Source organism: Sceloporus occidentalis, unplaced genomic scaffold (genome assembly GCF_023333645.1).
Source record: "Sceloporus occidentalis isolate IW3139 unplaced genomic scaffold, rSceOcc1.0.p SCAF_7, whole genome shotgun sequence".
NCBI classification, from domain to species: Eukaryota; Metazoa; Chordata; class Lepidosauria; order Squamata; family Phrynosomatidae; genus Sceloporus; species Sceloporus occidentalis.
Window position 1 is genome coordinate 56843309 of NW_028316987.1, and position 21522 is coordinate 56864830.

At 42.9% G+C, this 21522-nt stretch overlaps 2 protein-coding genes across 2 annotated transcripts; both read left to right on the forward strand.

The window, feature by feature from the left end:
- Nucleotides 1-2490, forward strand: LOC149309782 (homeobox protein Hox-A5-like). The gene is made up of 2 exons (XM_089533044.1): nt 1-925; nt 2232-2490. The coding sequence occupies exons 1-2, from the start codon at nt 241-243 to the stop codon at nt 2480-2482; spliced, it is 936 nt and encodes a 311-aa protein (XP_089389170.1). The 5' UTR covers nt 1-240; the 3' UTR covers nt 2483-2490.
- A 14556-nt stretch (nt 2491-17046) lies between these two features.
- Nucleotides 17047-19518, forward strand: HOXA4 (homeobox A4). The gene is made up of 2 exons (XM_089533043.1): nt 17047-17771; nt 18381-19518. The coding sequence occupies exons 1-2, from the start codon at nt 17120-17122 to the stop codon at nt 18725-18727; spliced, it is 999 nt and encodes a 332-aa protein (XP_089389169.1). The 5' UTR covers nt 17047-17119; the 3' UTR covers nt 18728-19518.
- The last annotated feature ends 2004 nt before the right edge of the window (nt 19519-21522 follow it).

The following is a 21522-nucleotide window of genomic DNA, read 5'->3' on the forward strand; positions in this document are numbered from 1 at the left end:
ACATGTCCCAGTCATTTCCATAATTCATCATAAATTGTGCAAAGGGTGCTTATAGACGCACCAAAAAACGAAGCAACAGAGCCACAAATCAAAAGAAAAAAAGCCCCCCGATTCTTCCTCTCTTCCAAAAAATAAAAAAAAAAGAAGAAAGGAAAGAAAGGGGGGAAAACCCACCCTTCTCCCCAATCCTCCCCCCCAAAAAACCCAAACCAACAACAACAACCAACCAACCAACAACAAATGAGCTCCTATTTTGTAAACTCCTTTTGCGGTCGCTATCCCAATGGCCCGGACTACCCGTTACACAATTATGGAGATCCTAGTGCCGTGAGCGAGCAATTCAGGGACTCGGCTGGCATGCATTCCGGCAGGTACGGCGGCGGAGGAGGCTACGGCTACAATGGCATGGACCTCAGCGTCGGCCGCTCGGCTTCCAGCCACTTTGGAGGAACAGCAGCAGCAGGAGCAGCAACAACAGCATCAGGAGCAGGACCAGGAGCAGCAACGGGGCCCGCCGAGAGGGTCCGCGGGAGCTACAGCACCACCAGCCCCGAGGCCAGGTATGCCAACCGAGCAGCAGCCGCGACAGCCACCCACTCGCCTCACTCGCCCGACCCTCTGCCCTGCGTCGCCTCCTCGCCCGTGAAAAACCCCACCGGCGCTTCGTCCACTTCCAGCAACACCAACACCACCACCAGTACCACCAGCAACACCAGCAACACCAGCAGCAGCGGAGGACCCTGCCCTGGCAACCCTCACCTAGGCAGAGAAGGGCTAGTGGGCACCTCGCCTGGCATCACTGAAGAGGACCCTCCGGCCGGCAGCGAGCAAGCCGGCTCCCAAGCGAACGACCAAAGCCCAGCCCAGCCGCAGCCTCCACAGCCCCAGATCTACCCCTGGATGAGAAAGCTCCACATAAGCCATGGTAAAAAAGCATGCCCAGATTAACCGAGAAAGCCGCCGGTCGGTCTGTCTGACTGTCTTGAATGTAGCTCTGAATGGAGAAAGAGAGAATGAGAAGGGAGAGACGGGAGGGAATGGGGTGGGTGTCTGCATTTTGTGTGGATAGACACCCAGGCTTTGGTCTAGACGCAACACACTTGGCTTGCAAAATTGAAAGCTCAAGTTTATCCTCAGCTCTCTCTCCCACCCTCTTTTAAAACGCCTTCTCCCACGCCTCTCCTTCTCTTTCTCTCTCGGAAAGAATGTGCTATGTGTGTGTGAAAGTGTGTGTGTGTGTGGGGGGGGGTGTTGTTGTTTGTGCATGGGGTCTATCCTGGGGAAAGTTACTGACCCTCGTGGAAAGGGCTCTGTGAGGCTGAAGGCAAGTGGGAGATCAGAATAAAGTGAGGGAGCTACTGCTTCCAAGAACTCTCCTAACTAACTCTCCAGAACTGTGAGGTGTCATTGAAATGGTGGGTAAGGAGGGGAGACACACACACACACAGAGGGACTGAGAGGAGAGAAAGATCTTGAATAGTATGTGTCAGCCTCTGTAATTTATGACGAGGACCGTCCAGTGAAAAACACCGTTACTAATTATATCAAAAAAGAAGTTGAGCAAATTGTGTGTGTGTAGAGCTTGGGAGGGAAGGAAGTCGAGGAGAAAAACTTGCAAGGAGAGAGACTTGGTTGCGGGGGGGGGGGGGTTACAAATAAGAGACGCTAAACCTTGCAATCTTGGACGCCTTTCCCAAATAAAGTGCATTTTAAATCGGGGGGTGGGATGGTGGGAGTGGGACTTTGTCAAGGGTGTGTATTCCCCCACCCCTATCCTCTTAAGTGGGATCAAAAACTTTATACCAAGCCTAAGAGGAAGTGAAGGCTCTTTTTGACCCAAGAAGGGATAGTTAAAGATGAAGGCTGGAGGGGTAGAGGAGCTACATCGTTGCCTTTTCCTCGAAACCCACTAACCTTTGGCTAAGCGAGTGAAAAAGAGCTAAGGCTAGGTGGGTGGGAGACAATTGGGAAATGCACAGGGCTGGAAATCATTTAAGGAAAGGGAAAGAGAAGGAAAAGGGAGGTGAGGAGGAGAAGAAGAAGGTACTTGTTGAGCCTTTCTCCCAACTTGAGAGCGCAAGGAAGAGTAGGGAAGAGGATAGTGAGAGAGAAAGGGGAAAAGGTAGACTGTGGTGGTGCTGGTAGTGGTCATCCCCCTTTGCCACCCGTCTAACCGTCTTCCCCTTTCTTCTTCTTCTTCTTATCATTCTTCTTCTTATTTCTGGTTGCAGACAACATAGGGGGTCCGGAAGGGAAAAGGGCTCGGACTGCTTACACCCGCTACCAGACGCTGGAGCTGGAGAAAGAGTTTCACTTCAATAGATACCTGACCCGCAGGAGGAGGATTGAAATAGCACATGCTCTTTGCCTCTCAGAGAGACAGATCAAGATCTGGTTCCAAAACAGGCGCATGAAATGGAAAAAGGATAACAAGCTGAAGAGCATGAGCATGGCAGCCGCAGGAGGAGCATTTCGGCCCTGAAGAGGAAACCCCCAGCCCTGCTCCTTTCCTTCCTTCCTTCCTCCCAGGAAACCAACACCACCACCAACACCATCATCACAACAACAACAACAACAACAAAACACAAAAAATCCCAGAAACAAGTACTGAGCAGTATTATATGAGCTGACTCTGCGTGGAATGTCAGTTGTCTGTCTGTCTGTCTCTCTCTCTCTGCCTTCCTCTCTCTCTTCCTCTCCTTCTCTCTTCCTCTCTCCCTTTCTTCCTCTCTTTCTGCCTTTCTCCAACTTCCCTGGGAGAAGGGAAGACGCTCTCTAGTATTACATCTTTCAATCATGAGCCTGTTTTAATTGAGCGCGTGCTTAGTAGATCTGCTTCTTTGTCTTGAATGGCTTTGTCTTGAAGAAGAAGAAGAAATAATAATAGTAATAATAATAATATGTAGATGTTTTAACTTATTTATATGAAGCCAGTGGTGTTACTTGAAGTAACTGTACAAAAAAGGAGGAGGGGGGAGACTACACACACACACACACCCATTCACATACACACACACACACACACACACACACACAACCCAGTAAGGGAGTGCGATCGTCTCCCTCCTTCCTTCCTTCTTTTCCTCCCTCCCTCCTTCTCTCCTTCTCCCCTGTCCGTTTTTAACCCCCATGTTTCTCTCTGTGTTGCACTCGCTGTGTGCTTAAATGTGCATGTTGTGTTCAAAAGAAAAAGAGAAAAGGAAAAAGTGTCGATGTCTGTATAGCTCCAAGCTGTGGCCAAGATTTCCCAATCAAAAAAACTACCTATATCTTAATCCCTGTTGTCATTAATGGCTGTTGTAGAGGTTTAAAAAAGCTATGAAATACAAACCGGAACGTGTCCTAACGTGTAGTGAATAGTGAATCTGTGACGAAAACTGTGATTCCAGACAGTATGTCCTTGCTGTGCCTTTGTATACGACTCTTTTTGCACGAACTCTTTTAAAAAAGAAAAGTGGCTTTTTATTATTATTATTATTATTAAGTGCAGCTTCAGTAACGTATAGGGTGTTTTCTTTTCTTTCTTTGCCTCCTTCCTTTCTTTCACTCTCTCTTGTGGACAAAGTTACGAATAAGAGTCAAAGTCTGGCTGTCTGAGCAAAAAAAAAATGTGATCTGCTTTTTAAAAAATGTTTTTTTTAAAGAAAGAACTGACTGGAAAAAAATAAACTTTCTATTGTAAGTTTCCCCCCTTTCCCCCCTTTCTTTCTGCCCCCCATCCTCTTTTCCTTTTGAAGGTGATCTGGTTGGGTACCCTAAAGTATCGTAATATTGCCTCCTTAATCTCTTTCACTGGACCAAAGTTGGAGAAGAAACTAACCTTTCCCCAACTAACTGGGTCAGAATTGCAATACGTTCCTCTGAGTTACTGAGTTTTTCTTAGTACAGAAGGTTGTGGGACCTTTTTGAGGAAGGGAAAGAGTTCCAACATTCCTCTCTTCCACATGGGGAAAAGAAAAAGAAACCCTGTGTCCTTCAACAACAATATCATCTCTAAGTTTTAACTTTCTCTAGGCTTATCCTTATAACTAAATAGACATAGCGCTGCTGGGGCAAGGTCTGGAGAGACTCTGGAGCCTGTAGACATCACCCAACCTGAGTCCAAACACCTACTTTTCTCCTCACACACTCTTTAAAAAGATACTGAGGAAGGTTTCCTTTCAGACATAAAATTAAAACAACTATTTGTTTGTTTGCTTGTTTTGCCGCATCAAGTCTCGCTAGAAATGTAGCTGTGTTACTTACCTCCCTTGGGCTCGAATGGTTAAGGCTCCTGAGCTTCTAAGAGTAACTAAAGATCTGCACATTTACAGACGGGTTACACTGATGTCTTCCTTTAAAAAGTTATAAAACAGTAAAGTTTTATAAGCCCTAGTTCCGGCTACTATATGACATTTGGGTGCCAAATGAATAGGGTTTTGTCTATGAATTAGATCGTAAAATCATCCATAGCACAGACAGATAGGCTCACTGGCTATAAAAAGTCACGTGGTGCCATTAAAGTAAGTTTTATGGTTTTGGGGAGTTGTCATCCAACATTATATCCCACATAACATATAATCACACTGACGCTGGACTTCATTTGACTCTTTTGCAGGCTACGTGTGCCTCCTGGTCATTCAAATTATCAGGTTTAGGTACAGAAGTATCTATTCCCCCCCAAGTTCTCAATTACTCTGTGAAACAAAAAAATATATGGCGAGAGCAAGTTAAGGTAAGTTTTTTTTGTTTGTGCACAAGTAGTTGTTTAAAGTTTCTTTGTAGGATGGAGAAGGCAGCTGTCGCTAGCTTGGTCCAAGTTGGTTGAACCACGAGAGCTATGATTCTCATTCCTTTTAGAGAAGTAGATTTGGAAAGGAGGGAAGTGTTTCCTCCCACCTTTTAAACTATAAATTTCCAGCATTTATGGCGATACATATATATATATATCCATGTAAACCACAATAAGAAGCTTTGGCAGAGATGGATTTTGAGGCCTAGCTTTCACAAGGTTGACTGTGGCGAAATGATAATAACTTCCGTTGCTCCAATAACTTTCCAGTTGCCAGTGATTGTGTTTTTCGAGGGGCAGAGGCAATTGCAAAACAGAACAAACCCTTAGATCCAGTTGCATGTTATCTGAAGAATGGACATCCCACACTTTCCGGGGCATTGGATTTAGCAGTGATTTCCAACTGAGTGAAGTTGATAAGAAGGAGGCCACTCCATGTTTGCCCTTAGGAACCTTCGAAACTTCTCTCTCTTGCAAAAAGTAGCCATTTGTACCTCTGAGTGTGTAGGTGTTTTAAAATATATGCAACATGCTCAAGGATTTTATTGTAGGCTCTCTCTTACACGCAAACTGTATTTTTCTCTGATTGTTTCATCTCTCCCATCACCTCCCAGCAAGCCAATTGGCCTCAAACGTTTTTGTATCAGGAGATTCTACATTATCATCAGAGTGCTTGAAATTACAAAAGGCAGTCTAGGTTTATAGGCGATAGTAAATAACCCTATTTATACGGATATCTTTTCTCCCCCCCCCCCCCTCCTTTTTTAAAACTGGCTGGCAATTGCAGGGTAGGCCCCAGCTGCCTGTTTATTTCCAACATTCCTCTTTATTTAAGTAGACTCTTCTCACTAGAGTGTGATTACTCAGCAATAAACTTTATGGCCGGATTTAACTTTAAGTCTTTGAATTTCCAGAGTTGAAAGGAAGGGTGAAAGAGTAAGAGCATCTCCTTTTTTGTTTTCCGCTGGGCTTCTTTCTTTCTTTCTTTCTTTCTTTCTTTCTTTCTTTCTTTGTAGTGTCTGATCTTGGAAAAAATTTACTCACAGCAGCTTTCCTTGTCTTTGGAGCATATAGGCACTTTTCATTAAAAAGCATGTAGGTGAATAAAGATTGGCAAGATCAAACCCAATGCTTTTAAAAGAAAGAATATTTATCTGTCTAGTGCACTGTTTATCAAATACATTGAAGTGACCCAATAAAATGCATTAGATTGTAAAGAAATTCAATTCTTCATCTGTTTAGAATAAGAATTCAAATGTTAGCTTGTTGATTCTATTTGATTCCTTCCAACCGTAATATTGCTGGGTTTTGTTTCCTTCTAACATTTTTCTCGCTTAAGGTGCAATAGTATACCCAGTTCTGTGGGAATTAGTCCCATTGAATTCAACAGAAGTTACATTTGGGAAGATATGTACTACTATAGATAAATCCCCAGTGGTTTCTGGCAATACAATAAGCTCTTATATTTATTCTAGTTGTACTTAGAAAGAGATTAGCTGATAACAGAGACCTTTCCTTACATTGTAGGTGTGTTGGCAGATATGGAAACCTGAAGCATTTCCTAGTGCTTCATTGCAATTTTAGTGTGTGTATTTAACAGGTCCTAAATGCATTTCTCTGAATATTGAAATAAACACTGGGCATGCAATACATAGGTTTTCTTTGGAAGTGGGATTCATTTTAATCAGGTTTTATATATTAGCTCCATACTTATACATTACAATGACTCCTATGAAACTTAATACTGAGAGAGGAGGGGTTGGATCATTTTAATAGTGGTTACATTTCAATAGTTAATATACATTTCAATAGTTAATAGTTAATATACTGTGTTTGAAACCCAGGGAACCAGAATGATATTTACAGAAGCATTCGGAGTAGAAACAGAACTCTGCACACTCTTTATGTCCCCTGCTAGTTCCTCAAGCAAATGAAAAACGTTAACAACTCTGTATGTTTATGGAAGTAAAATAACTGATTTAAAAAGTAATCTACAGCCTAAAAGGGTAGGCTATTAAAGGCACCTCCTAGTTCTAGATACAGTGCAGCTATTCTGAATTCTACGTCTCTTAAAAAGTAAGTCCTTTTAGAATCAGAGGGGAATTCTCCCAAAGGAAATATCATGAAAGTTGTGGTGTAAAACTGCTTCCTCTTAAATGAGCTGGACTTCAGCTTAACTTCAAGGTCCTCTCTAAAAAGGAGCTGCAGAGTGGTTCCATAACAGCGGCTGGACGAGAGTAGTTGAGATTCCCTTGCTTTGGGTGGGAAGGTTTAAAGTCCTTATGTAGGCATCTATGTGGAAGAAGGTTCTCCCAAAGCAGTCGGATCCAGTTCTAAAATAAATATTTCCAAGGAGCAAAAAAAAAGGGGGATCCTGGCTTCATTTGAGTCCAATTTCTTAACTTGGGTCATCATAGAGATCCACCTACCCGTCCAGCAATTTAATGTCTAACTGAACGGACAGAAGGGATAATTGAACAGAGAGAGGGGAACAGAGAAATACATACAGCTTTATAAAGAAAGTCACCAATGGGTCTACTATAGGCTATCCATGTCTACTCAAGAGTCAGTAAGTTCAATGAGACTTGTAACTAAGCGTATAGTCCAACTTTCAGCCTCTGTTGTAATATTCACATTACAATGTATACCAAAACAAAACTACTCGAGCCCAAAGGGAAATTTCTGAGACTTAAGGATAAAGGCTTCCTTCACCTAATCCCAACCCCATGCTATTATTATTATTATTATTATTATTATTATTATTTTTAAATATGCCTAATTTTCAAACAGTGATTAACCCAGGCAAACAGTAAACAGAGAAGCCACTGATTATTCCATTAAGTAACAGAACAATAACCTTCTTTTTAAAAACGACGTCGTGTTTATTGTATTAGGACAAGTATATCTGGTGGCGAGAATGACTGTTTCTAACCACTGTGTTTGCTCTCCTTAAGGGGCCTGTGCTTCGCTTCGCTTAAATGATCGTCAGTGGTCTTTTGAGTACTGAAAAGACTTCGCTGCCCCTTCTGTAAGCAGAAGGCTGCTTATAACATAGACAAGTGTTTGTGTATATAGCAAGGAAGTTGAAGCTCTTCACTTTCTTGAAAGCGAAAGATGGGCTTTGGAAGAGTCACATGATAGCTAGGTTTGTAGGCGCCCTTCCCCGCAAAGCATGATGGGAAAATTATTAAGTCTCATTGTGCAAAATAATGAATTCTTTTTCCCTGATGAGAGTGGGATTGCTAGCATTTCCCACCTTAATTTATACAACTTGGAGCACCACATTTTTACATCGAGAGATGGCTGGATTAGATCTTTCTCTGTCTTTCCACCTTCACTTAAAAGGAAGAGTTTCTCCTCCTTTTCTCTATCATCTGCTTTCTCCTCCTTTCCTATATCATCCACATTTATAATTAACTCTGGTCACAAAACATCTACAGTATTTTTATAGACAAAAAAAAAATCACTTGTCTGGGATGCCCCCTTAAACAGGACGTCTCTGTGACCACAGGGCTATGTCTTTGTCACCTACAGAGATGGCAAACAATATAGTATGCTGACAGAGAAAAAGCCACAATGTTTTACAAAGCGGTCCCTTTTTGCCAGGAAGAACATATGGACTCTGTCCCTTGCTCCTCTGCTCCCCTCCCATCCCCACCCAGCTATTCCGAGATGGCTTTTCAATAATAATAATAATATTTGTTATGAGGGTTATTGGGCAATTATTGCAGTTTTGTGAAACAGTCCTTGCTGGAGGTGAAGTCTGTCTCTGGGTAATAAATGGGAGCCTGTGCAGTTCATTGCCAGGTTAAGTAAATGCAAGGAACTAAGATAAATCTGCACACTCTAGGACTCGCCAGCAGAGCTCGCTTTAGACCAAGTTCACAGCCAGCTCGCTTTTCCTTGAGCAAGGTTTAGCACCCTGGTTGAATCCTTTGCTTTATTAAAATAATAATAATAATAATAATAATAATAATAATAATAATAATAACTATAGTAACGATAACCATAGCAAAACAGCCCATTATCAGCAGTATCTAAATTGGACAAATACCCCTACTCCACACTCAGGACTCCTTTCAGTTTAGTCCAGTTTCTCCAACGCTGGTGGCGACTAGATTTGTTTGCAAACTGGTTTTTAGGATTCGCTTACAAGGTTGGACCTTTGGGTGTTGTTGTTGGGTTTTGTGTGTGTGTGTTGTGTGGCTTGATCCTTCCTCCCCCCCCCCCTTTAAAAATCCACATTCCTTTCTAATCTCAGGGAAGGAAGGGGGGAAATAAAGCTAAAGGGGAAACAGCAAAGCTATGGAAACAAACCTAGGAGGCAGCGTCCTGTAAGGAGATGCGTGGCTTTTGTGTATCTTTGTGTTTAGGGCGTAACAACTCCAGGTCAAAAAGTTGAGGGTCAAAAGTTTACGTTTCGCACCACTCTCAGTCATGCGCCCAGACAGAGCTGGATGTCAATGTTATAGCCAAGATCTTGACTATCAGCACAAAAGATAAAATGGCTTTGAGCTAGGCGTGCATCATTGGCATGGACTCCAGGTGAACTCTAGTGGTTGAATGACCTCAATTACCGAGGGAAGGAGAGGAAAATTCCTCTTTTTCTGAGGGTAATACACGTTGTATTTCATCTTGAATTATCAACCGCGTTTTCCTCCCTGGCTATCGCTGGCTGGTGGCAGATGGATCAGGTGGACATGGGTTTCAGTCTCAACTGCCCACCTCCCAATACAAAAAGCTGGCACACACATAGATATAAAACACTACTTCAAAGGCGCTGCGCAATCCTATTAGAGTCATTCTCAAATTTCCCTTTGATTATCATCATTCTGTCTCATCACAATAAAGCGGACTGAAGTCCAGAATAGAATTACTATTAATTAATTAATAACTAAATATACAACTATGGCCTATCTATATGGTTCTTTGAGGGTTTACAAGACTCTCTCTCTCTCTCTCTCTCTTTCTCTCCAACTGAAAAATCCCCAATGGCTTTCCAGCCCCTTTTTGGTTAACAGGATGCCCACACTTTTGTAAAAATATTAGAAAGCAGGTATAAGATCGTGATCACGTTATAAACAACAAGGCAAAATTAAATAAAACCATTGGTGGTTTTCCTTTGCGTGGATCTGCGGAGGTGAATGCTCTGTGCAAATTATACTGGAGACAACAATATAACTTTGTACATGTTTTTAAAACTGAATCATTTAATTGTATTTTAGGGGTAGGTGGGATACTGGGATATGGGAGTGTTTGTTTTAATGTGTTAACCGCCCCCAGTTGTGTCACACACAAAGAGGTGGGACATAAATAATTCATTAGTATTAGTATTATTTAATAAGGAATAAGAGGTCTTATCGTCAGTGTTTGGGCTACTATATTTTAGAATCAAAGGAGTACTCCTCCACACTTCTTTCCTTGCTTCCTTTGCGTTATTGCAGTTAAATAGTTCTTTCTAGGAATTTTATTTCTAGGAATTAGGACTATTTACTTCCAGGAAACAGGAATTTATTTATGCATAAACAAGGACCAGTAGGGTTATTTTAATCGAAGTTACTCCCCTTATGTTACCCTTAGTTACAAAGTTACTCGCCTTATGGCTCTAAAAGAGACACAGAATTCTGCATTTCTGCAAGTGACTGTTTTAGTCCTAGGAAATGCAGAATATGTCAGAGATTGCATTTCTGTATGTTTCTTTCTTAGAGTAAGAATGATTGGACTCAGTGGGGCTTTCTTCGGAGGAGTCACACATCCATTGCAGGGCAGATGGGTAAGCCCTAAGCTAAGATATAGTTCCACTGAGAAAGAGTTAATAAAATACTACAGGAAGGGAAGAGATAAGTAATATTTTTTTAAAAAAAACCCCACACTTTTATTAGTGGTTATAAATGTATGGATACAAAGAATATCTCAATCTGTTTAACTAGAAATTATTTTAGACATGTGATAGAATATTCCAGATACACTGAGTTGGTGAGTTAAAAAAATATTTATTTTGCTTGCACACCGATTTAATTTTGGAGCATCTAAACCTCCTTTCCAAATTTGCATTGAGCTACATTGGGAACGTACTCACACAATGAGAGGAGAAACAAGTCACCCTCCAATATAGACAAGACATGTCATCTATACTGCTATAAAGCCAACATGACACCCTTTCCAATATTGCATTACTTCTCTAGAAAGAATCCTATAGATGTCTGCTCTGATATAAGACCTTTTGAGTTCAACGTGACTTTCTTCTAGGTAAGAGTGTAGGGGACCACAGCCCAAATTGCATGAAACATCATATTGAGATCAAAATACTGCATGATACACAGAGAGGCAGGAACTTGGGCGTTTTTGGGCATTTTTATATTTTTTGGATGTTTTATAGTATGTTGATATTTTGAAGTTTGATATTTTAATCATATTTTAAATAATCTCTGTTAAAGGCACCAGAGAGGCGTTGTCGGTTTATACCTCTTGCCCCAATGATCTCCTTATGGAAATCCATATTACTTCCCTCAAATGTTGAAGAAGTTGGAGGATTTTTTTAAAAGTGCAGCAGATTTTCACAAAGGGGTTCAAAGGTTGCCTTCTCTTGTTTTCAGTTTTTAAACCCATTAAAAAAAACCACACGGTTGGCTTTGCTAATTTCAGCCTAGACATCCCACTCTCTTTATACTCAGTGTGTGCCTCTGTGCAAACATTGGACAAAAGTGTGTATCCCTAGATCCTACCGTTAGCACAACACAAACTCCTCTCCAACTTGGTGGAAGGTAATGGGTCTCTCATTTCTCAGTCTCTAATTCCAATCTCTCCTGTTCATTCCCTTCTTTTAAAAGGTGTTTATCCCATTCCTGGAAAAGCGGGTCTTCCTTAAAGACCAATGGTCAGAAAATAGAACCTAAAGACTCAGGGCTTTGTGAAACAAATAGACAACACACACAACACAGCATCCCTCTCATTGTGCCAAGAGTCAGCTGTGTCATCTTGGCCTCCTTGGGAACTGGATCCAAGTTCCTTCTTGCAGCCTTTTCTGATTCCACTCATTTCATAACATTTACATTCCTCCCCTTCTCTCCCGCTACTCTTTGAAAAGGGATTTTTTCCCTTGCTTACGATGAAGTGACCTGATCGAACCTTTGCCTCTTTGCTATCTCTTTCTTTAAATAAAAGGACACTGTTAAAGACCCCTAAAAAACCGCCTAAGTCCAAGGCCGAGGTGAACTTCAGGTCAACGCGTCTAACAAATATGAAAATGTCGCTGGGTGAAGGGCACGCCTTGTTATTTAACAAAGACTGTCAATGTGTGAGATTAATAAGAAACAAAATGCGGCCGGTGTCACTTTTCGGTCACTTTGGAAACTCTGGGGCAGGGTTGCATTCAAGAGCGGGGGAAAGCTGGGTTAAATATATTCAAAATGCTCCAAACAACATTCAGGCCGGGTTGTCCGGGTGCCTCTTTCCTCCCCACATCTCTCCTCCCGACTCCATCCTTTTCTCTCTCCCTCTCGGTCCTCCGGGCGCGTGGGCAAGTTGAAAAGTTTAATGACATAGACTGCATATCAATTTAGAGGACTGTGAGATACAGACATATATATATATATATATGGGGGGACACGACTAAATAACGACATTGTCCCCCCAAAATAAGAACTCTGCCTCCCAATGAAACTTTCCATCGTTTCTAGTATGGCAGGGAAAGAGAGAGACGTTGAAAGTCGCTCACAACTAGAATTCTTTCATTTTCTGTTTTAGCATAATAAGTTTGCCTGCCTCTTTTTCTTTGGATGCCTATATATCTAGATGCCCAAGTGACATTTGAAGTTACTGAAATGCTAGCATTTTATTGACTGGAGGACAATTTCATGGGAGGAAGCAGAATTATTATTGCCCTCATTTTATTCCCTGTGCCAGAGCTACACTTATATATTTGTATTCTTGTAGAGGTTATGTGTGTGTGTTTATTATATATGTGTGTATCTATACATATATGTGTTATATATATATATATATATATATACGCACACCTATGTGTGTGTATGTAGTGCATATGTGCTTAAAATGTGGGCACTTAAAATATATATATACATATGTATAATATATATGTGTGTGTGTATATAATAATAAACATACACACTTATATATATTTATATGTGAGTGTGTGTGTATGTTTATTATTATATACATATAATAATAAACACACACACACATATATAAAATAAGTGTGTATGTTTATTATTACACACACACACACATATATATATATATTGTGTGTGTATATTTGTGTGTACACACCTATGTGTGTGTATGCAGTGCATATGTGCTTAAAATGTGGGCACATTATATACATGTACATTATATATATATATATATATATATATATATATGAGTGTGTGTGTGTAATAATAAACATACACACTTATTATATGTGTGTATATGTTTATTATTATATACTTATATATATTATGCATATGTATATATTTTTAAAGTGCCCACATTTTAGGCACATACACACTGCATACTCACACAAAGGTGTGCGTACACAGAGGCACTTTCAACACGTACCCAGCTTCTACAACCTTCACTTCTAAATTTTCTTTGCTCCACGAGGAAGTTAAGCAGCAAAGGAGGAGGATATAATAGCCCTTGCATTATGGCTCCTCTGGGGACCGAATAAGGTTGTTTGGAAAACCTACCCATCTTGCTAAGCCTTTGCTCATCCGGCAGGGCTTCTTCTTCTGCTGAAGCCGCTCTCCCTCTCCCTCTGCAACACACTAGCACCGACGTGTGTGTGTGTGTGTGTGTGTGTGTGTGTGTGTGTGTGTTGGCGTGCTTCACAAAGGGCCCTACTCTAAACTTTAACAGAGGCCAGTGTCCAAAGTTCCCTATCGGAATTTGCTCCATGGGGCCATAAATCTCTGGTGGAAAAGAGGTGGGTTGAGTTGGGTTGTGGGGAGAGGGAGAAACGTGGAAAGGGCCAACTTTGAGAGATAAGACTTGGTGGTCTGGGCTGGATTCCTGTTTATGATATGTAAACCGCGAAGATGAGCCACAGGCCCATCTCCTGCAGCCCTGATATAGGGAAGGAGCCCCCTGCAAAAGCCGAGGCTGCAGCTCAGAGGCTTCGGTCACCTTGAAGATTTACAGCATCAGGCCAGAATCCTATTCATCCCTGTTGAAGTGAGCAAAGGAGACACCCAGCGGAAAGGCTGTCAGTCCAGGGAAACCAGCAGGCAGGGCTCTAAGGTTTAATCAGGAGAGCGCATATTAAGCCGCCCCAGGGACCTTCTCCGCAGACAAAAAGAAGGTACTGGCTTTGCTTATATATCTGTTTTAAAGAGGTTTGTTTTTGGAGGCGTTGTGGGTTTTTCTTCTTCTGTTAGGACCATCTTCTGATCTAAGGGCGCACTCTTTAATCTCAAGGCGACATGGATTTCGTTTGCGGCTGAGAGAGATCTTGCAGTGTGTCAAGGATGCATTGGGGCACAGGGAAAATGTGTGCTTCTTACACATTTAAACCCGATCCTGGGGTGGATGGGAAAATATGCCAGTTTCCATTTCCTTCCACCGCCCATTGAAACCGTAAAACAAGGCTGAAGCCGCTTGTCATCCCCACAGATGTCAATGGCACGTAATAGGCTTCATATAATATATATTAAAAACCCTCCCTTTTCGGTCCTGCTGTATTTTCTTTCTTCTTCTGCTGTTGCCTGTGTTTTTTAGCCTGAACAAGTGACATCACATTTGCTTTCGTTTTCAAAGAGAAAGTATATTGAGGAGGAACAAGGATGGATGGAGAAGAATAGACTGCTGCCATTTTTAGGAAAGAGATATTTTGATACTGGTTGGAAAGCAGCCCTTGTTTGGGTTTTGCAGGGCAGTGCCAGAGGTCTGAGAGAAATGCAAAGCATGTAGGAAGGGGAACGAGGGAAATATGTTCATAAAGATATAAAATATTTAGAGAGCCAATGACTGACACACACACAAAGGTAGCCGGTTCAATAGTCTTTAATAATTATCCACAGGTAGATTATGAATTATTGATATAATTACAAAAGTCAACTGACCACACTTGGGTGAAACTGTCAAGGTAAAAATGTTCATTCATGTTAATTTAAACACACATACGCAAACACACTCGAACAGAGGTGCCGAGAAAGAGACAGGCCATCATGCTATCACATTTGAAAAACCAGCATTTAGGCCATCCTTCCTAACCCTTTAAAAAGCAGAGCTGCCTTTTAAAACATGGAAAACTCAGAAGCAAAGCCCCTTTGTCTTCAGTGGGATTTATTCCCAGGGAAAACACGAACAGGACTGAAGCCTTCATGGCTGAAACTTTAAAATGAAGAGAGACCAAAGTTCACTGGACGCATCAAGCGATTAAATTAATATACATATATTGTAAGAGAGGCTACTCCAGATTTCAATTACCCCAGGTCAGGCAATCGCTTCCTTTTCCTTCCTGCCCTGATAACGATCAGTTTTCATAACACAGACTCTGTAGAGATTATTCACGTCTCCGATGATGCTGTATTTAAAGCACTGCTGAAAGCGGCCCTTGTATTCTGTTCTCCTTTAAAATAACCAACTTTCAAAATATGGAAAATCATCTTCCCCCAGAGGAAACAAGCCTCCTGCTAGCCAGAGAGTCTTATTTATTTGTGCATTTATTCTGTCAGGCATGTGGATGACCTCACTTTTGGTCTTCTAAGATGCCTGTCTAATTCACGATAACTTTCTTTTGCGCTGATCTGTTATTTTCCTTTCCTCATAGGTATTCTTGTCTAAGTCCATGGCACCCGCCTCTCTAGAACTGCCAAGGGATGGTTAATTTTAAAAATAATTAAATGCACGTTTAAAAAAGGAGAGAAAGAAGGAAGGAAAGCCCCATTTCAAAGCCCCAGGGATGTATCAGGGACAAGCAAAGAGCATTTTGCAATTAAGGTGCCCCTTGCTTCATAGGATCGACTAGTCCCATTGATTCCACTGCGACGACAGTCCTATCATTCATTAATAGCCCGAAATCCAGTGAAGACCTCGCAGGATCCTCGGATTGTCTTTCCATTTCAGAAAGACCCTTGAATCTCTCTTCTTCCAAGGAGCTGGAATGGGTTGGAAGGGAACAGTGAATTTTTTAAAACAAACAAACAAAACCAAAGACTTAATGTTGGTTTTGTTCCAGGCAAATCTATTTCAGCCTTGAACACTGGCCTTGCAACCGCTCTTCGGCTTCTTCTTCGGAGGTAGGCTTCCTGAGGAAGTGGTCGGAGGCTGGAGGCTAAGGTTCAAAATCCGGAGGCCTAGAGAAATCACAGCCCCTTTAACTCAGGAGATACTAATCCAGAATAAGGATCGTCCTCTAAAGGTTTCCTGTCTAAGGGGCTACCCACATCCAAATCACTGTTGGCCTGAAAGGAGATCCACTTAAATCCACTTCAATCCCTTAAATCATTCTGATCATAAGGAGGACAGAGAACATTTAAAGCGGGGGCAGAGTAGCTAGTCCATCCGTAGGGCTACTCTTAGGTGCTCAGCCTGGTTTGTAAACTCTTAAGTGTAACAAATATGGATCCCTTGTTTCCCTGTAGATGGGGAAAGGTGGGGCAGAGAAAAAACTAGGTCAGAGAAACATCATCTCATAAGCAGGAGAAACTATGGCTGAGATCAACCCTGCCCTTCTCACCCCCCCCCCCAAGGCCCCCTCCACTGTGCCCCTTCCCTTGCTTGGTTTATCTCTCTTCAGCCACTCCTGCCAACTTCGGCATGGAAAGGGATTTTCGCTCTTTTCCTTTCTGCTCTCCTAGTCTTTGCCTCTGGCCAGGATCATGATCATCATCACCACCACCATCATCTGGCCAAGATCATCATCATCATCATCATCATCATCATCATCATCATCATCATCATCTTGTCCTCCTTCCCGACAAGGGGAAGGACAGGCGGCAAGGGACAGTCCTGAGCTTGTCTTCCAGTGGTGCCCCCCTCTTTTTTCTTCTTTCCCCCCCTTCCTTTTCCATTTCCTGATCCGGGCCCTGCCAAGCGCGTAGCAATTGGCCCTGCCGGTCAGGTGGTGGGGGTGGCATGGGTGAGTTTGTCCCTGTGTCCCCCGCGCGTGCGGTTCCAGCTTCGGGAAGAGGGGGGGGGGGTATTGGAAGAGGGAACGGAGGGGGGGAGTGAGGCCCAAACTTTGGCAGCAGGCGCTTGACAACAGCAAGGAGTGGGAGGGAGGGAGGGAAGGAAGGAAGGAGGGAGGGAGGAAAGAGGAAGGGGGGAGAGGAGGAGGGGAGGGGCCTCGCCAGAGCCCAGAAAAACGACAACGCGAGAAAAATTAGTATTTTTGCACTTCACAAATTAATGACCATGAGTTCGTTTTTGATAAACTCCAACTACATCGAGCCCATGTTCCCTCCTTGCGAGGAATACACGCAGCTCGGCGGCGGGAGCAACTACCACCACCACCATCACCCCCAGCACTCCCAGCACCACCACCCCCAGCACTCCCAGCACCAGCACCTGCGCCAGCAGCACCAGCCTCACCCGGGCCAGCCTGTTCCTGATTACTACCAGCGGCCGAGCAGAGAGCCAGGATACCAGCCTCCTCCTCCTCCACCACCGCCTCCACCACCTCCGCCTCCTCCTCCTCCTCCTCCGGAGGCTCTCTACCCCGCTCAGCCAGCCCACTACCCCGAGTCTCCTTACAGCTACAGCGGCCTCGGTTCTACCCCGGGACAGGACCAGCCAGCACCAGGAACCTCTCCTCCTCCTCCTCCACCACCACCACCACCTCCTGCTCCTCCGAGGAAGGGCCACCATGCCCAAACCCAGACCTTGCTTCAAGGCCACGTCCCGCCTCCTCCTCAGCCCCATTGCGAAGCAGCCCAGGGGTCAGCGGCTGGAGGCAACCCGGCTTCATGCCCTCTCCTGGCCCCCGACAAGAGCCTGTCTGGCCCCAAAGGGAAGGAACCGGTGGTGTACCCTTGGATGAAGAAAATCCACGTGAGCACTGGTGAGTTGACCTTCTGGTAGGGGAGCCAGGATGGAGTGTGTGTTTAATGTGTGTGTGTGTGTGTGTGTGTGAGTGAGTGAGAGAGAGAGAGAGAGAGAGAGAGAGAGAGAGAGAGAGGGTGAGTTGGAGGAGGCTGGGCCACTCTGGACTCCCCAGTGCATGTGTGTGTGTGAGACAGGGAGACTGAGAGGTAACGCGTATTTCTTAATTTAAAGGAAGACGTGGGAAACCTTTTGTGTACAGGGGGTTCCCTTTATCACGAGATTTACGAGACTCCAAACTGTTAAGGGAAGCCATTATGGCCCCCATAAATTTAATAGCCCTGGCAGTGGCTCTGGGCCAGGAGCCTTTGAAGCTTTTCTTGATCCCAAATGCCCATCACCATTTTTTATGGCACCCCTTTCCCTCAATTGTCTCCTATTGTCCAAAGCCGGTGAAGCATTTTTTTCCTGCCAGCCCTCTCTTTATCTTGTCCCTCTCCCCTTGAATTCAGTATGAAGTTCTTATATCATAATGATAACGCTCCATTGCCTTCTGCTTCTCCTTCTCCTCCTCTTCCTTCTTCTCCTCCTCCTCCTTTTGCGGGGCGGGCGCGCATCCCGGCCTCAGTCAACCCCAATTACACTGGAGGGGAGCCCAAAAGGTCTCGGACTGCCTACACCAGACAGCAGGTCCTGGAACTGGAGAAGGAGTTCCACTTCAACCGCTACCTGACCCGGAGGCGTCGCATCGAGATCGCGCACTCCCTCTGCCTCTCCGAGCGCCAGGTGAAGATCTGGTTCCAGAACCGGAGGATGAAGTGGAAGAAAGACCACAAGCTGCCCAACACCAAGATGCGCTCCTCCAACCCTGCCAGTCTCAGCCAGCCAGCCAAAGCACAGCCTCACCCAACCCCAGCACCACCAGCAGCACCATTGCCAAGGGGCAGAGCCACCCCAAACTCAGCATCGCTATGATGTCGGCCTGGACAGACTCAGGGACACCTCCAGCTTCACCTCTTTCTGTCCTGAGGACCAAGTCAAACTATGTTAAGAGAGAACGAAACCAGAGCAAGATTAAAATGCCCAGCATAGGGCCTGTGTATTCAAACCAAAAAAAACAACCCTGGATCGAGTGTTTTTCCCTTCTGTAAATATGTCTCCATCCCCATTGTTTGTAATTATAATAATTATTTATGGAAATACAGTACTACCGTCTACCCGCCACGTTAATGGATGGATCCTAAGCCTAAGAAGGACCCTGTGTATATATGTTTTAAGGCGTCAAAAGTGTTTCCGAAGAGTGACTTTGTGAGGCGTGGTCGTGTAAAAAGCATAGGATTGTGCTGTTTCGTGGTGTGTTGGTGGACTCTCTCCGTTGCAGAGACCCAGGAGTAAACTCATCTTGTTTCATTTGAGGTCTTGTGGGGATTAGGAAAAAGAAGGAGCCCAATGATCACACACCCCTTACGGACTAAAAAAAGATGTGGGTTTTTTTTTGTGTACCAAGAATAATGCAGCTTTTAAAAAGTATAGTCCTTGTTTTGGTGGTGATATGTTAATCTCCCCAATGTTGGGTGGTTTTTAAAAACCTCTTTTTGTTATTATTATTTCAAGGGAAGTACACCAATATTGCTATAAAAGCTGTTTCCGTCTTTGTGTCATGCCACAGTCAAAGTCCATGTACAATGTGCGATTTATGTGTATACATGTGTGAACGTGTGATGTGTATATACACATATATAATGTTCAGTGCTGTTAATAAAGAATACCCTGTACCCCAAAAAATAATCATCATCATCAGATTAAAAGCACTAGACACACCATGAGAAGCCTGCATTTGCCTAGACCTCCTTGGCTTCCTTGGTGCCAGGCTACTGTCTAAAATATATATATATATATATATATATATATATATATATATATATATATATATTTTTACTGGGGTGTGATGTACATCCAGGCAGGTATCCATTTCTTAGTAAAGACCGAGTACCAGATCAGAGGCCAGTGGTCTCACTATTGATTACCGCCCCAATACTAACCCCATTAGGACTTTGGAAGGAAGTCACAATAAATTCCACAGCAATGGTTTGCAATATAATCAGAAAACAAGAATGAGTCCCACTGAAATAAATTAGATGGGAAATGAGCTGACTAGAGTATCAACCAAATAACTACATTGAAATTGCTTGAGGATTGGCCTTTCTGGCCTGCCTTTATTCTTACACAGACAATCAGATTTATCTGGTGCTTCTGTCCACCGATTACATCTTGTTGTATATAAAGGCAGAAAGGTGTGTCTTTTTGAATTCGCATGTATTGATTTCGCCTTCTGTCAACACCTCTCTCGGTATATAATTATTTCTCTGGCTTGTGTGAACAGGAATAGGTCTCTTCAATGCACTGAAATTAATAACAACTGAAGAGGTTATTGCCTCTATGGTTGCCGTTATTATTGCTAGTGCCACCACCACCACTAATTACTGTTTTATCAAATACTGTTACAAGAACATGTTTTTCTAGGCGTCTTTTCCTTTAGTGATCTTGATTTGGAAGGAGACACCATCTTTGGGGTGGGACAGAACCAGAGGCCTTGAAGCAAAACAAGCAAACAAAATAAAAATATGCAGAAATTTGCCATCTTCCAAATAATTTCACCAGCCCCTGAAATGAACATGGGTTAAAATCCCCTAAGTAGGCAATGCAATCCTACCTGTATATGGGTTTAGGACTTAACTTCCGTGTAAAAGTGTATACGCTTTCTATCTGCTGTTGTTGTGTGCCTTCAAGTCATTTCCAGTTTATGGCTACCCTAAGATGGAGTAATTATAACAATTATCATCCTTATTGTGGAATACAACCCGAACCTTATAGGTACCTAGAGCAGTAGTCTGATTTCTCCTTGTCCTGGAGACTTTAATCAGTTTAATTCAACAGCTGCTGGAATTTATAGGCAAGCCCAAAGCCAATAAGGGATGACTATGAAACCATAGACAGATCATTCTGATATATCATGGTCCTGTTGGGCCAGCCTACCATTAAAACACTGAGAGGTATCAGCAGAAGTCCAAAGAAAACCAAAACATTGCTGCTATGAAACGTCTGAAAGCATGTACCAAAGCAAATGGCACACTTTATTCACTATTTGTTTACTAAGCCCTTGAAATGCCCATCCCACTTGAATTCTTTTTTTAAAGAAACATTTATTTATTTAGAAGAGGAAAAAGTTATTAATGAATGAATGAATTTATTGATTTATTAATACAGAGGAAAAGAGGCTGGAAAGCTCAGTCTCTGCTGCTGCTTCTCCTCCTCTTCCTCTTCCGTCCTGAAGCAGATCTCTTTGTCTAAAAGCCTTTGTTTAGTTTGGCATGGAGAATGTTTCTCTCTTCATTTGCTGAAACTATAAAATTAAGAGGAATGCTCAAGATGTTTAATCAACTATTCATTCAGCAGAAGATTGTGGATCTGATCTAACTTCCGTAGTTTTAGGCTTGAAACTCTCAGTTCCCTCCCTCCTTCTTTTCCCATTGTGTGTGTGGTGTTTTTTTTAAAGCTCTCGAAATGAAATCAGGCTGAAAATAGCAATTTTACTGGGAATCATTAATCACCTCCTACAATAAATACTTCTTTGTAATTCAACAGCAGTTGTGAAAGGCATTCTCTTGGAAAAGGTCTGAGAAGACACGAAGGATTTTCCAGAGGAAAATGTGTTCATGTATAAAGACACAGTCGCTTGGCTGTGCCATGATGAAAATGTATACTTTCTG

What these genes read in the sequence shown, in the direction of transcription:
- LOC149309782 (XM_089533044.1), top strand. Translation starts at nt 241, where the DNA reads ATGAGCTCCTATTTTGTAAACTCCTTTTGCGGTCGCTATCCCAATGGC. An exon ending in AAAGCTCCACATAAGCCATG is followed by an intron (nt 926 to 2,231) that starts GTAAAAAAGCAT and finishes TTCTGGTTGCAG; the next exon opens with ACAACATAGGGGGTCCGGAA.
- HOXA4 (XM_089533043.1), top strand. Translation starts at nt 17,120, where the DNA reads ATGACCATGAGTTCGTTTTTGATAAACTCCAACTACATCGAGCCCATG. An exon ending in GAAAATCCACGTGAGCACTG is followed by an intron (nt 17,772 to 18,380) that starts GTGAGTTGACCT and finishes TCCCGGCCTCAG; the next exon opens with TCAACCCCAATTACACTGGA.